At 40.2% G+C, this 16,169-nt stretch overlaps 1 protein-coding gene across 4 annotated transcripts in view; it reads left to right on the top strand.

Annotated features, from left to right (window-relative positions):
• LOC124043763 (nck-associated protein 5-like) overlaps window positions 1-16,169 on the top strand; it is a 135,335-nt gene that overhangs the window by 34,052 nt on the left and 85,114 nt on the right. For all 4 annotated transcript variants that reach the window (XM_046362697.1, XM_046362699.1, XM_046362698.1 and 1 more), the window contains 4 exons: window positions 882-972; window positions 2,728-2,889; window positions 7,942-8,010; window positions 15,436-15,474. In XM_046362697.1, the coding sequence (XP_046218653.1) occupies window positions 882-972; window positions 2,728-2,889; window positions 7,942-8,010; window positions 15,436-15,474 (361 nt within the window). The remainder of the gene's footprint in view (window positions 1-881; window positions 973-2,727; window positions 2,890-7,941; window positions 8,011-15,435; window positions 15,475-16,169) is intronic.

Genomic DNA, 16,169 nt, shown 5'->3' on the forward strand with positions numbered 1-16,169 from the left:
TTGCAGGTCAGTGCCAGTGTCTCCAATACCCAAGACCTTTCCTCAAAGAGTTGCCTGGCAAGACTGTCAAAGGCCTGGTCACAGTTAGCTGGGTTGGACTAATATCCGTGCCACATGCATCAAGCGGAGAAAAGTTGCTATGGAAATAACCAGGAAAAATGTCACTGAGCACAGTATTATGAGAAACGTGGTCGGTGTCTCTCAAGCATCCAGCGTTCTAAGGGAAAGCAATTAAAAATACGTAAATAAGGATCTGCCAGTTTAATGAGGACTAAGAATGTCAGCTAGCATGATGGTTGTTTGCAAAGGTTACTAACTGAAGGGCAAAGTCTTCACCAACAGAGAAATCTAAAGTATGATACAAATATTTTGGGGCTATGATCTTATTCATTGACGTCTGAGGTGTCTTTGTAGGCTACTTGTTGTTAGTTAAGGTTTAAGTTTAGGTTTTGGCAATGTGGTTACATATAACGCATTCATGATGCTTAAATAATAGTTATGTCAGGTGTAAAAGAGTGATGCCTTTTACACTAGAATAAAGTGTTACTTTGTTCTGTTTGTTGACACACTGTCCTAGGTGTCGATCTGAAACACATTCAATGTCATCTTCATGACGTGCTGCTACATGTATTTCATTATCCTCCCATATACTGTATGAGCCAATTGTGCCCATACTGTTGCTTAGACCTGGATCGTGTTCATTAGGCATCAATCGGAAGAAAACTTTCTGACACAGGAAGGGACTACCTGGACGTATCCAGTAACAAAGGCTCATTTTAGTTTTCTGTTGCAAAACATTTTAAAAAAAGAACATTTTCCTTCAAGCTGGTTTATTCCACATTCTATGTTCTGATTGGTGCCCTTGCTCTGTGTGCCTGCAGCATGGAGGAGATGGTGAGGACCCTGCTACAGAACCAGGACACACTGGAGGGCCCCAGTGTGGATCCATTAGACCTCATGAAGGCCTACAAGGTACAGCACTGACCATATTGGTTTATTTGCTTTCTGTTTAAGTTGTTTAACTAAATAAATGAAATGAAATTTTTGTTGCAAGTATGGAAAACGTGATGAATCACCTTCCAGGTTCTGTAATTAACAGTGTTGGATAAAAGGTTTGTGAACAATCAGAGATTTTTTGCGCGAAATGATCACATCACAAAGACAAATATGAACTTTCAGTTCACTGTCATCGGCAATCCCCTGTAATAGCTTACTGTACATACAGTAGCATGGGGATAGGGTATTTGGAAGAGACAGTGGGAACAGTGGTCACCTTTAGGCTAGATTCTATCAAATCTTCTGATGAATGTCATATACTGTAGCAGCTTAGGTCAGTCACACAATCTGACACCAATGCAGCGACCGCCAAGAGCAGGTACGACCACTGGGGTTATTCGAACCCTTAGTCACCTGGCTCCAGGACAAGAACACTAACCACAGTCCCAAAATAGTTCATAAATAGGGGAACGCTACCAACTGTATTTTTTGTGAAGAATCAACAACAACAACAACAACAATCATCATTAGTCATTTAGGTCAACATTGGATCATTCAGAGATCCTCACTGAACTTCTGGAGAGAGTTTCCTGCACTGAAAGTAAAGGGGCTGAATAATTTTGCACGCCCAATTTTTCAGTTTTTGATTTGTTAAAAAAGTTTGAAATATCCAATAAATGTCGTTCCACTTCATGATTGTGTCCCACTTGTTGTTGATTCTTCACAAAAAATACAGTTTTATATCTTTATGTTTGATGCCTGAAATGTGGCAAAAGGTCGCAAAGTTCAAGGGGGCCGAATACTTTCGCAAGGCACTGTAAGTAATTATGAGGGATGTATGTGTCACTGGAGACCTTACCAATTGTCTACTGGATGGTTGCTTGGTTTTGAGAAAGTTGCAATGCGATGAACACTAAATCGAATTGCGGCCATGATGTTTCGTGGACTCGACAGTACACCACGCCCACACATGCCTTTTTTCGATTACTCCATATCTCGAACATTTGTGGTATGCAACTGACTGTTGTAAGTAGCGAGGGTAAAAGTGTTTGACATAAAAAAAAACGAACACAGCGTAGTACAAATGCCAATAAGCCTCATAATTCAAATGCATTTTTAATCATCAGAGCTTTTAAAGTTAGTTCACAATACTTCATGGAAGGAAGGAGACTTCCTTCCATATTTCATAATGTTACAGATAATTAATGCCAAGTTGTTTATGGGTCAATCAATAAACATTGGGGCGGGGGGGGGGGGGGGTCAACCCAGGACAAGCCCTATGAGTTATGGTGGCAAAATGGTGAAATGAGCAGCCAGCAAAATAAGAAGTAGTCTACTGTGTTAGTGGTTGCTATGAAACCAGGCAGTTAAAAAGTATCAAATGTAACATCAAACAAATCCTGTGATTGCTTTTCTTGGAAGGAGTCAAAAATACTATGAATTGGAAGTCTTAATTTCCATGCCTTCACAGTTCTTGTAGCTACATCCATATACAGCAAACTGCAGATGCAGAACAGCAGTTCACCTTCTGCCTATGATGAAATAAAATCCATACTGTAGGCCAAATTCTATATATTTCTATTAATATTTTGTATACATGTACAAGTATCTTGTATGTTGGAGAAAATAGACGAGGCAAATAGCCCCTTAGTTCCAATTGGCAATGCATGACAAAAATAGTTTCAGCAACTTTGTGGCTCCCTGCAACCCCTCTCTCTCTCTTTGGTTTAGGACAAACTCCTGGAGGAGATGTGGAAACAGCAGGACAGTCTGGAGGGCCCACTGCCCCCCTCGAAAGAAAGGAGGCCCAACTCTCCAGGAGCCATCAGTAGGGGACACGGGGAGGACTACGACGAGACCAATCCCATTCTAGAGCGTCTGCGGGCTCTTGAGGTAAGCTCAGGCACAGGAGAGTCTATTTTCCCCTTACTACCTCTCTCCATCCTCTCTTATGGATACTTCATAGGGTTAATTACCAATATAAATGTTTGGTTATATTTGACGTTGGCTCATTTTATTATATCATTCGGATCATGAAATAAGCATAAATTAAGAGTAGATAAAGTGTCGGTAACAGTGGTGTTACTTGTACTGTATGTAGGTCAGAGACGGACAACCAAGTAGAAATGCACTTGATTCTACTAATTAAAGCTGATTGGTCAAGCTTTTATTAGTTGAACCAGGTGTGCTACTGCTTGTGTAGAGCAAAGGCCTGCCCCTACACTGGACATGTGTGCATCATTAGTCTGAATATGGCCCATAAAGAGAACATTTTAAGTTCTCCAAAGGTTATATGAGGATACCATAGTGCAGTGGGCAGCGTACTGAAGGGGATAGTATCTGGCCTGTCAGAAACACTTTGATAACTATACATATTCATTCTGTCTCTTGAAGCTGCCAGGTATCATTCCTTAGACCGTCAATCGTACTTTAGTCTGGCTGATTCCATTATGAGCTAAGAGCTCATTGAATACATAGTCCCAGGTTAATGCAGAAAGAGGCTTGATGAAAAGATGACAGTGATTATATTCATTATATTATATTCTACTTTATTCATTCTTTGTGTCCATTTCAGTATTTTCTATGTGAAAAGGCCTGAGTATATTCATGCAGAGAGGAATGGGTCTGACTTGAAAATACTTAGTCATATCCAGTATGTGATAATTCAGTAACGAACTAGTAGTTAACATTTGAAGCCACTGTTCCTTTGAATATATTCCTTATTCACACCTGCTCAACAGAAAACTAACATGAGTTTTCAAACTGTCTGCAGATCCCAGATCAGTTAAATTTTGGGGGTCCTAAGCGAGACTTGGTAACTTTGTGGGCATTTTAGTACCCCTACTCTTGGCAGTGGATAATGTTTTTGCAGCGTTATTAAACTTAATTTCCTGTAATTCTTCACATTTTGCAATGGAGCGGAGAAAATCGTGCAGTTTTAAGACGAATTTCATGCAATTCTACTCATTTTGCTTTTGGATGGAGAGGAATGTTTGCAGTTTCAAATGTAATATTGCAATTTTGCCATGAGGTGAAGATAAACTTTAGCAGTTTTAAAGCAAATTTCCTGCAAGTGTACACATTTTTCCCTGATTTATGCCATGTTCAAGTTATATCTGAGTGAGAGTGACCAACGAAATCAATAGGGGGTCCCCTGGATTTCAGGACCCCCGAGCACATGCCCTGTGTGCCCGGTCGGTAATTTGGTGATGTTTACTACAAGGTTTAGATAGCTGGCTAGGCTAACTTACCTACAGTAGCAATCTAAAACATGTTATGGGACATGGGAAAATTGAGTGACTGTCAGTAACCATGTTTCCATCCACAGTTTTTAAGTCATACCGTATAAAAAAAATCACGACAGCTATGATGGAAACAGGAAGTTTTGGTACAATTTATCAATGCAGACAGAAAATTTGTCAGTTCGACATGGTGGGATCTTTGAGTGTCAGTAAAATGAATTATGATCGAAATAGTGGTAATTATATAATTACCATCACGTCGAAGTAAACTTTAAGTCACACAATGATATGTGGTGTGGTCCTCCCACTGCGATTTTGGAAACCATGCAGTTTTTTAGGCTATAGATTAAAAAAATTACAATGAACTTCACAGGGTGTTGAAAATGCAGTGTGATCTTGATGCTCCTTTCCAGTAAAATAGAGGGTGTCATTCTGGTGACATCATGATCGATGATTGACTGCCATTTGACAAAGAAAATATTATTGCACACGTGCCAAGACCAGAGTAGGCTAATTTGTTGTTTAACTCAACAGTTTTAGTGAAAAAACTTTAGATTTTTATTCGGTAAATGCGAAAAAGTACATTTTGTGTGCACTAATTCAAGAGTGTGCAGAGCTGTCATCAAGGCAAAGGGTGACTACTTTGAAGAATCTCAAATGTAAAGTATATTTTGATTTGTTTAACACTTTTGCTTACTACATGATTCCATAAGTGTTATTTCATAGTTTTGATGTCTGCACTATTATTCTAAAACAGTCACAAAAAAAGAAAAAACCTTGAATTAGTAGGTGTGTTCAAACGTTTGACTGGTACTGTACATGTAACTAAATTTAATCATTTTTTACCCGTTTTTTTCATGAAATAGGAAAATTTAGGGATTCATGCACTGGATAAAACACGTACGATGAGGAGAAATAGTTCAACTTCAAGGTATTTTTGATCTGCCTTTGCTTTAACAGTTCGTACAGGGAAGATTTAGTAACTTTGCCCCACCCCATGTGAATGTGAATGTGATTTAGGGCTATCACATTCACATTCACACCTATACCCCATCCAGATGATCAATGGATCAGCAGGATTAATGGACTATTATATCCATCCCCATTCATTCGACTGGATTAATGGAAACATTGTCATCTAACTCAGCAGTAGTTTTAATTGTATTACAATAGAATGTATTTGGAGTCAGGAGGAAGATGTCCACATTTCATTTCAGCCCAGTCAAAACTGTTCGCTGCTCTGGCTCCCCAATGGTGGAACAAACTCCCTCACGACGCCAGGACAGCGGAGTCAATCACCACCTTCCGGAGACACCTGAAACCCCACCTCTTTAAGGAATACTTAGGATAGGATAAAGTAATCCTTCTCACCCCCCCCCCCCTTAAAATATTTAGATGCACTATTGTAAAGTGGCTGTTCCACTGGATGTCATAAGGTGAATGCACCAATTTGTAAGTCGCTCTGGATAAGAGCGTCTGCTAAATGACTTAAATGTAAATGTAATGTAAAATTTAGCATACAAGTGTCACGATCGTTGTCGTCATGGAAAGGACCGGACCAAGGTGCAGCATGGTGAGCGTACATTTCCTTTAATTAGATAAATGTCACCAACAAAACAAAGAACAAGGAAACGACCGTGAAGCTTATATAGGCTATAATGCCACTAACAAAGTCAACTACCCACAAATACAAAAGGAAAAAAGGCTGCCTAAGTATGATTCCCAGAGACAACGATAGACAGCTGTCCCTGATTGAGAACCATACCCGGCCAAAACATTGAAACAACGAACATAGAGTTTCCCACCCGAGTAACACCCTGACCAACCAAATATAGAGAATAAAAATATCTCTACGGTCAGGGCATGACAGCATGATAATATAAAAATAATAACACCAGGAATTAAATCACAATGAGTAACGATGACTTGGTTATATATACGGGGTACCAGTATCAAATCTATCTGCAGGGGTACGAGACAATTGAGGTAGCTTTCCGTGCGGTAGCAGAGAGAACAGTCTATGACTTGGGTGGCTGAAGTCTTTGACAATTTGTTGTGCCTTACTCTGACACCGCCTAGTATATAGGTCCTGGATGGCAGGGATCTCGGCCATAGTGAGGAACTGGGCCATACGCACTCCCCTCTTTCGCACCTTGCGGTTGGATGCCAAGCAGTTGCCACACCAAGAGGTGATGCAGTCAGAAAAGATGCTCTCAATGGTGCAGCTTTATTTTTGGATCTGAGGGTCCATGCTAACTCTTTTCAGTGAAAGGTTGTTGTCCTGGCACCCCACTGCCAGATCACTGACCTCCTCCTTGTAGGCTGTCTCATCGTCGCCGGTGATCAGGCCTACCACCGCCAAGTTTTACTTTGGATTTTCTCCTACCATATCTATTGTGTTATAGTCTCCTACATTATTTAAAACATTTCTATCAACTTTAAAGTGTTTTCATTCCAATGGTACTAATGTCAGTGAAAACACTTGGGGGCTTCCCTGTAAACCGCCATGAACAATTTGCTGCAAACTGAAGTAAGTCAATAGACAAATGAACACAGTTTCAGCCCACTGTGCTCACCGTCTAGAGAAGCCTCTCATTTGATTCTCTTCACCACCTCAACCAAAAAAGTAATTTGTTTCTCATTTGCTTGCTGAGGAGGCAAAGAAGTGACACGGATATCTGGTTTGATACTCTGCTTTCCGCATGTCAATCAATTTAGTTATTGGTCTTTTTAAAGGTAATTCATCTAAGTTTAGATTACTCAAATTTGAACCCACTCTTATTTACATCGTGTTAGTGCTAATGAACGCATAAAGAGCTGTGGGTAGGGTACAAATGTGATGCACGAATACGCACACACCCACACAGGCAGGCATGCACACACATTTAAAATACATAAAAACAGTGATGGCATCCCAATTAAAAAACATAGTATGTATGAGAGGTCAATAAAAAAAATAAAAAAATCATTGTGAGATGCTTCTATACCTTATAAAATATTCCTGTGATTTTCAGCAACACCTGAGCATCAAACAAACGATTCACTTTTCCTCCCTCGCAAACCACAAACACCAAACACTTCCAGCAGTTATCTATGATATTTACTAAGTAGCATCCCCGAGTCTCTTGGCTAGTATAATACCTTAGCTATCCCTTGAGAGATTTACTGAATTAATAATTTCAATAGAAAATCACCTTGCTCGCTTCTGTATTCATGGAATGGATCAGTTCCTGATTGGAAACCTTCTATCAGTCATTTCGTTCCACCTGGGACACCTCCAGGAGACCTGGTGGCTCTTAGGGACGGGATTGAGATACCACAGATTTATAGCATTATCCATTATCTGTGTATGCTTTGGCAGATAGGCCTCATAAGACCCTTATTGACATGTGACTCCAGTGAGAAAGAGATTGTAGAATAGTAAGCAAAGAGGGGATGTACAGAATGTGTTGTGAACCAGAAGGGTTCTTCAAAGGGTTCTACAATGGGGACAGCTGAGGAACCCTTTAAAGTTTGAAGAAATAACAAACAATTCAGAGAAATAACAAACAAGAGTATAAGAGTTACCTTCAGCACAGTCAAGAGCTGATGTGTATACAAGTGGTGTATTTACAGATTTATATTTAGAATATATTTATATGGACACGCGAAGGTGTTTTTTTGTGTACATATTCAGTATATCTGGAGGTGTTTGCTATTACAGGTGGAGAACTCTGCCTTGACAAAGGAGAACGACAACCAGAGGAAGCAGTATGAACGCTGTCTGGATGAGGTGAGTGACTCTTTCTTTCTCTCTCAGACGCACTGACACACAAAAACAGACACACTCACAGAAGAAGACACAGATACACATACTCACACAGTTAAGTTAACAATCACAAGCGGAAGCACTTTTACTCATCCCTTTGTAATTGTATCAGCCCTTCTCAACCCATATTTACATGAGTAAAAAGATGCTTATCAAGATATTGATCAAAGTAAATGCTCTGTCGATGCAGTGCCAGAATCTAGATTGCAATCAGCTGCTGGATGAGACACAAGCAAGAATCAGGGGCAATTTATGCCAGAACTGGCATAGACTTTCAAGTTCACCAGAGTGTTTGCATCTCAATTGGCCTTATGTAGTGCACTACTTTTGACCAGGGCTCAGGTCAAAAGTAGTGCAGTATGTAGGGAATAGGGTGCCATTTGGGCTGAAGGCAGTGAGTTCGCTGGGTTTACTCTAAGCTGAAATGCTTTATAGGGTCTGGAAAGGATGAGAAATTATTGCAGTTTCCTTATGGAAACAGACAGAGAGTCTGTTTCTAACCAATTGTTCAGGTTTTTGAATCTGTTGAGAGTTAAAGCAGCAGGTAGTGGTGCGGCAGGTAGCCTAGTGGTTAGCGTGTTGGACTAGTAACCGAAAGGTTGCAAGATCAAATCCCAGAGCTGACAAGGTGCAGTGCCAGAATGTAGATGGTCATTCTGTCATTCTACCCCTGAACAAGGATGTTAACCCACACTAACCCACACTTGAAAATAAGAATTTGTTCTTAACTGACTTGCCTAGTTAAATAAAAAGCTAGAATCCTTAGTTGCTACATCAATTTTTGGACGTGTAAATTAATGATATATACCCATTGACTCTTCAAGAATATAACTTCTAAATGCCTTATGAGCTTAGTTGAACTGAAACCCCTAAATATAACCTTGGTTTAATCCAATGTTTGTAAACAAAGTAAATGTAAACAAACATGTTGATAACATGATGATGAGTCCTTGCATCCATAGCTCTGTCTATGAATTTGAGAGTGGTTACATTTCTCCAGCCCCGTCCCTCAGCTTTTCACCGAAACAGGTGTGGAAAGGACACTTTGTTATTGTTTCTAAGCAGTGGGTCTCTAAGGGATGGGACCTCCTGCTCAGAAAGACTGGCTGAGAGGGATCAAATGTGGGTTGCATGCCCTCCTTTCCTCCAATGCAAGGGCTGAGCTGATTGTCTCTCCAATCTGACAAATGGAATTGTTTTAAGAAGGTCACACCATGGGTCACTTAGCTAATTGATTTTGAATTTTAGGACCCCTTTACATATAAAAGAATATGTATATATAGAAATTATTTAATAAAATATAGCATTTTGCCTTTACTAATACAGTCCATAGAAACGCAATGAATAACACATTCATAAATGGAAAAAATACAGTAAAAAAAAATAAAGGAATAAGCAAGGAAAAATAAAGAAATACAGTTTTGAAGTGTCTGTCCTATATACCCCTTATTTTTGTTGGCATAAAATTACCTCCTTACTTCCATTCATTTGTATGGGTTACCTTTAGACTAGTAGTGACACTTGTGGGGGTCTTAGAGCAAAACAGAGAACACTATTGAACACCATCCAGGCTGTACCATATCGGGACGTGTTTAGGAGCCCCGCAGGGTGGCGCACAATTGGCCCAGCGTTTTCCGGGTTTGGTCGGGGTAGGCCGTCATTGTAAATAAGAATGTGTTCTTAACTGACTAGCCTAGTTAAATCAAGGTTAAATAAAAAATACATTGTGTTCATGAGAGTCCTATTAGTTTGTTGGCCAAACTGTTTGGATGCTACTTCGGGATGTGTCCTGGTCTGACAAACAGCGCTGTAGTTCTTCCACTTTCACCGCAGATGCGGAAGGGTGACATATGCGGATGTGGTGGACTGAGATGCAGCCCATGCAAAGACAGATATCTCTAGCTTAGACTGACAGATTTTGATCGTTTTTTTCTGGTGAGTCAATAGACTAGGGGGTTAATGAGGCAGTTACCATGGCGCTATCCTCTTGAATTGTAGGTATTCAGGAAGACAAAATGTTTCGAAGCAACTGTAGTGAGCGTAATTCACTCTGTATGGGTTGAGAACTTGTTATAGTTTTTGTACAGGCTTTTTTGGCCAATCTCTCGGGGTGCTCTGTGTCATGACTTCTGAGACAAGTTGCCCGTGACAGCTGGATTAAAGGGCTACATTTTCAACTCAATAAAAATGGTACCACTGAGTCTCAACTACATGTGTTGATTCAGAACCGAGTCAAGTCAAGCTAAGCTGTACTGTGTCTGCACTAGCCTAGTTATTCGTCCACCATACTTTCAGGAAAAGTGCTGAAATGAACAATGTGATTTTACAGTGGGGCAAAAAAGTCTTTAGTCAGCCATCAATTGTGCAAGTTCTCCCACTTAAAAAGATGAGAGAGGCCTGTAATTTTCATCATAGGTACAACATTAGAAAAAAAAATCCAGAAAATCACATTGTAGGATTTTTTATGAATTTATTTGCAAATGATGGTGTAAAATAAGTATTTGGCCAATAACAAAAGTTTTTCTCAATACTTTGTTATATACCCTTTGTTGCAATGACAGAGGTCAAACATTTTCTGTAAGTCTTCACAAGGTTCTTGTGATCATTTTGACCCCACGGCATGAGATCTTGCGTGGAGCCCCAGATCGAGGGAGATTATCAGTGGTTTTGTATGTCTTCCATTTCCTAATAATTTCTCCCACAGTTGATTTCTTCAAACCAAGCTGCTTACCAATTGCAGATTCAGTCTTCCCAGGGCTGGTGCAGGTCTACAATTTTGTTTCTGGCGTCCTTTGACAGCTCGTTGGTCTTGGCCATAGTGGAGTTTGGAGTGTGACTGTTTGAGGTTGTGGACAGGTGTCTTTTATACTGATAACAAGTTCAAACAGGTGCCATTAATACAGGTAATGAGTGGAGGACAGAGGAGCCTCTTAAAGAAGTTACTGGTCTGTGAGAGCCAGACATCTTGCTTGTTTGTAGGTGACCAAATACTTATTTTCCACCATAATTTGCAAATAAATTCATTAAAATCCTACAATGTGATTTTCTGGATTTTTTTTCTCATTTTGTCTGTCATAGTTGAAGTGTAACTATGATGAAAATTACAGGCCTCTGTCTTCTTTTTAAGTAGGAGAACTTTCACAATTGGTGGCTGACTAAATACTTTTTTGCCCCACTGTATTTTTAGCAGAACCAGCATGATACAGCGAACCGAGGGCCTCTCACATTAAAAGCCATATTCTTGAAAAGACAGGAGATTTCACCATGATAATAAATAGTTTTAAAAATTTGCAATGGCAAGTTGACATTGAAACTGCAAAAGAGGAGACTTGACCAGGATCCAGTCTAAGTAGAAGGTTTAATACAGAAATTTTGAAAGGTACAGGTAGTCATGAGAATGCAAAAAGCCTGATCGTTAAAAGAACTCTTCAAGGTGTTGAAAGCATTCCAAAGGGATGCTGGCCCATGTTGACTCCAATGCTTCCCACAGTTGTGTCAAGTTGGCTAGATATCCTTTGGGTGGTGGACCATTCTTGATACATTGGAAACTGTTGATCGTGAAAACACAGCAGCATTGCAGTTCTTGATACAAACCGGTGCGCCTGGCAACTACTGTCATACCCCATTCTAAGGCACTTAAAACAAAATTCTTGCCCTTTCACCCTCTGAATGGACAATCCCATATCAGCGGGAAGTAAGCGTGTTGAGGGTGCTGCAGCACCCCCCACCCACCAAACAACCCCAACAAAAACAAAGAAACAAAAATTCCACTAGTAGTGCACTGGGCCATTACTAGTACTGTATTAGCAGACCGATACAGCCATATTTAGTGAGGGCAAAAACATTTTTCCTGCCCCCATGTCAACAAAAAATTATCAACATCCTCCCCGCAACTAAAACATTGCAGCAACCCCACACCCAAACATCTTCCTGGGGCTATGCACAATCCATGTTTCAAGGCAAAAAATCATTTTTTCCCCTTCCCTTCCTCTACACTGATTGAAGTGGATTTAACAAGTGACATCAATAGGGGATAATAACTTTCACCTGGATTCACCTGGTCAGGCTATGTCATGGAAAGAACATGTGTTCTTAATGTTTTGTACAGTAGTGTAGTCATGAGAATGCAAAATGCCTGAGGGTAAAAAAGGCAAGTGGCCCAAAAATTGCTAATAATTTTTCTTTGTTTTAAGATATAGTAATTCTGAATTACGCATACATGCATCAGTACAGACGATGGATGATACGAAACTGATACAACATTCAATTGAACTATGAGAACAGTGAGACATTTTCTACTTTGGATACAGTGTGGTGTTCAGCAGCTTAAAACCTGTTTGGGATAGGGGGCGGTATTTTCACGTCCGGATGAAAAGCGTGTCCAAAGTAAACTGCCTGCTACTCATGGCCCAGAAGCTAGGATATGCATATAATTGGTAGATTTGGATAGAAAACACTCTAAAGTTTCTAAAACTGTTGAGAGGATGTCTGTGAATATAACAGAACCAACAGCATACCACCCTGCATACCACTGCTGGCTTGCTTCTGATGCTAAGGTCCGGGTCAGTTCCTGGATGGGAGACCAGATCCTGCTGGAAGTGGTGTTGGAGGGCCAGTAGGAGGCACTCTTGCCTCTGGTCTAAAAAAATATCCCAGTACCCCGGGCAGTGATTGGGGACACTGCCCTGTGTAGGGTGCTGTCTTTTGGATGGGATGTTAAAACAGGTGTCCTGACTCTCTGAGGTCATTAAAGATCCCATGGCACTTGTCGTAAGAGTAGGGGTGTTAACCCCAGTGTCCTGGCTAAATTCCCAATCTGTCCCTCAAACCTAATAATCCCCAGTTTACAATTGGCTAATTCATCCCCCTCCTCTCCCCTGTAACTATTCCCCGGGTCGTTGCTGTAAATGAAAATGTGTTCTCAGTCAACTTACCTGGTAAAATAACAGGGGAATAAATAGCTTATTTGGCAGGCGAAAACCCGAGAACAAACCATCCAGGATTTTTCTTTGTTGAGGTGACCATGTTTTCAATTGGTTTTCTATGGGAATCTAGATTTCTGAGGCATCTGGTTGCAGTTCCAAGGGCTTCCACTAGATGTAAACAGTCTTCAGAAATTGGTTGATGTTTTTCTTTTGAGTAATGAAGAAGTATGACTATTCAGAACGAGGGTCGAGTCTAGCATACTGTTGTGTTTGGGGCGCGCAACCTAGCGCTCACTCCACTTTCATTTTATCCACTATTGAACACAATTTATTCCGTCTTAAATGTTATCTATTATTTACGGTATAAAATACCTAAAGTTGTATTAGGAAAGTTGTTTGAAATGTTTGGACCACGATTACTGGTAACTTATTAGATAATGTGTAATCATGTTGGGTGAGTTGGAACCAGTGTTTTTCTGAATCAAATGCGCCAAATACATTTTGGGGATATAACAACGGAATTAATCGAACAAAAGGACCATTTGTGATGTTTATGGGACATATTGGAGTGCCAACAGAAGAAGATCTTCAAAGTTAAGGCTTGAATTAGATCGTTATTTCTGAGGTTTGTGTCATGCCTGGCGGGTTGAAATATGATTGCCATGTGTTTGTTTGACAGGGTGCTGTCCTCAGATAATAGAATGGTTTGCTTTCGCTGTAAAGCCTTTTTGAAATCTGACACGGTGGCTGGATTAATAAGAAGTTAAGCTTTAATTGGGTGTATTGCACTTGTGATTGTATGAAAGTTAAATATTTCTAATAATTATTTCGCGCTCTGCAATTTCACTGGGGGTTGTCCAAATGTTCCGCTAGCAGAACCCCCAGCCATAACAGGTTTTAAAGCCATTTCAAGGTTTGGATTGTCACGAGTTGAGGCCTCCATCTAGGTCAGCCTCCACAACAGGCAGGCGATAAAAGGTGTATGAGGATAACCTTATAAAACCTGGAGCAACACATGTGCAAACTAATCCCTTAATTATCTCTCTCCCTCTGACCAACAAACACTAGAGTTTAACCATGGCTCATGTAAGCACCTGTACTTAATGAGGGGTGTGGCCAATTTGCACCTACACTGTTCCAATGCCTGGACTGTGATCAGTAAATACAAATGTAATAGAATAAAATTGAAAGGAAATGGTGTTGTAGTGAATGATCAGTTGAAAAACAGGGAGGGGTTGGGTTTGTGGGTTAAAAATGCAACGCTGCCCTTTAAAATACGTCACTCATTGCTTCAAGCCACACCCCAGCACATCCACCGAATGTAGGAGACGTATATCAAAGTCTCTTCAAGAACGTTTTGGGAAAACATGCCGTTCAGTACAAACTGTTCTGTAACAGTTCTGTATACTCTACGATGTAAACTGAAGTGAAAATGTCATTTAAATAATTGCACAAATGCCCTGTGATTTGAATATTTAATTCCATTAATTTTGACAGTTTAGAAGTTAGAATGCACAGTATTAGACCAGTCTGTCTATATTTTACGTTCTGATACTGAGATGCACTGTGTGTTGCGGATCATCATTCTCCCAAGTCATCTTATGATAATTTGGCCACATATGCTCCTAGCAGGCCCAGTTATTCAGGAAGACTTAAAGCACACTCTGCTTCCTCTCCGTTCTGAGCGGCAATATAGCATCAATATTTTGAAAATCTGATTTCCACCTAGCTGATCATTGTCTGCAGCTGGCTCTCATAGTAGTGTAGGTCTAATGGAACAGGCAGGGAGAGTTAGGTCGTTCGTGGTGGTTGGCAAACCTTCTAGCCCTGAGTAGCATGGACTGTGCCACAAAAGCATGCTGAAGTGGGTCGATATCCATGTTTATATACGCAGGTTCGTTATGGTCATTGTTACTTGTGGTCGTCGTATTTTCTGTTGTTGTTAAATCGGAGGGGGAAGGTGTGCAATTGTTTTTTACATTAGGGGGGTCGTGTAAAGAATTAAAATATGTTGGGGAGGGGGTGCAAGGAGAGGCTCGTGTGAAAATATTTTTTTACGTTGGGAGCGGGGGTGCATTTTATTTTTATGACACCTCAAGTTGGTGTCCCTTATTAGGAAGTTTCCCACGTCTGACGAGCATCTGAACGCTCCATTAATGTTGTTGATAATATTGAGTGAAAATAATAAGTAGATCCCTTGAAACAAACAATCAATTGAGACAACAATTAAAACATTGGGGAAGTGAATAAATGTCTCTCGTGAAGATCTGCTTCTTCACGCAAGCGTTATACAACAAGCCTGGAAGAATCAAATCAAAAATGTATCAGTCACATACACATATTTAGCAGATGTCATTGTGGGTGAATGTTGACTGAATGTTGTCTTAACTTTTCTTTGAGAGTATTGTTTATGCAATGTCTCTCTATTTCATTTACCTCCTCTCTCTTCCCTGTCTTCCTCAAGGTGGCTAATCAGGTGGTCCAAGCTCTCCTCACTCAAAAGGTTTGTCTTTGTTTTGTTTGATTGAAGCATCAGTAAGTCTTATCAAGTATAATGGAGGCTATGAGAGAAATAATGGTGGAATGTCATAATGATACATAGTTGTGTACTAGGTAGCAAGTCATGACTACTGAAACTGAAAGACCACATGCTCACTTTAAATGTTGGTGTATGCTTGTCAAATTTCTGCGGACTTGCCATGTATTCCATCGGCCAGCAGGTCAAATTTCACATATATATCCACTTTGGGGTAGCAAAGTCTAACGATGATTTTCATTAAGGTCCATGTCTGTAGGCTATACAGTGCATTCGGAAAGTATTCCGATTCCTTGACTTTCTCCACATTTTGTTACGCGACATCCTTATTCTAAAATTGAGTCAATTGTTTCCCCCCCTCATCAATCTTCACACAATATCCCATAATGACAAGGCAAAAACAGATTATTATTTTTTTTTGAAAATGTATGCAAATAAAAAACTTAAATATCACATTTACGTAAGTATTGAGAACCTTTACTCAATACTTTGTTAAAACACCTTTGGCAGTGATTACAGCTTCAAGTCTTCTTGGGTATAACGCTAAAAGCTTGGCACACCTGTATTTGGGGAGTTTCTCACATTCTTCTCTGCAGATCCTCTCAAGCCCTGTCAGGTTGGAAGGGGAGCGTCGCTGCACAGCTATTTTCAGTTCTCTCCAG

The sequence above is a fragment of the Oncorhynchus gorbuscha genome, linkage group LG09, assembly GCF_021184085.1.
Source record: "Oncorhynchus gorbuscha isolate QuinsamMale2020 ecotype Even-year linkage group LG09, OgorEven_v1.0, whole genome shotgun sequence".
NCBI lineage: Eukaryota > Metazoa > Chordata > Actinopteri > Salmoniformes > Salmonidae > Oncorhynchus > Oncorhynchus gorbuscha.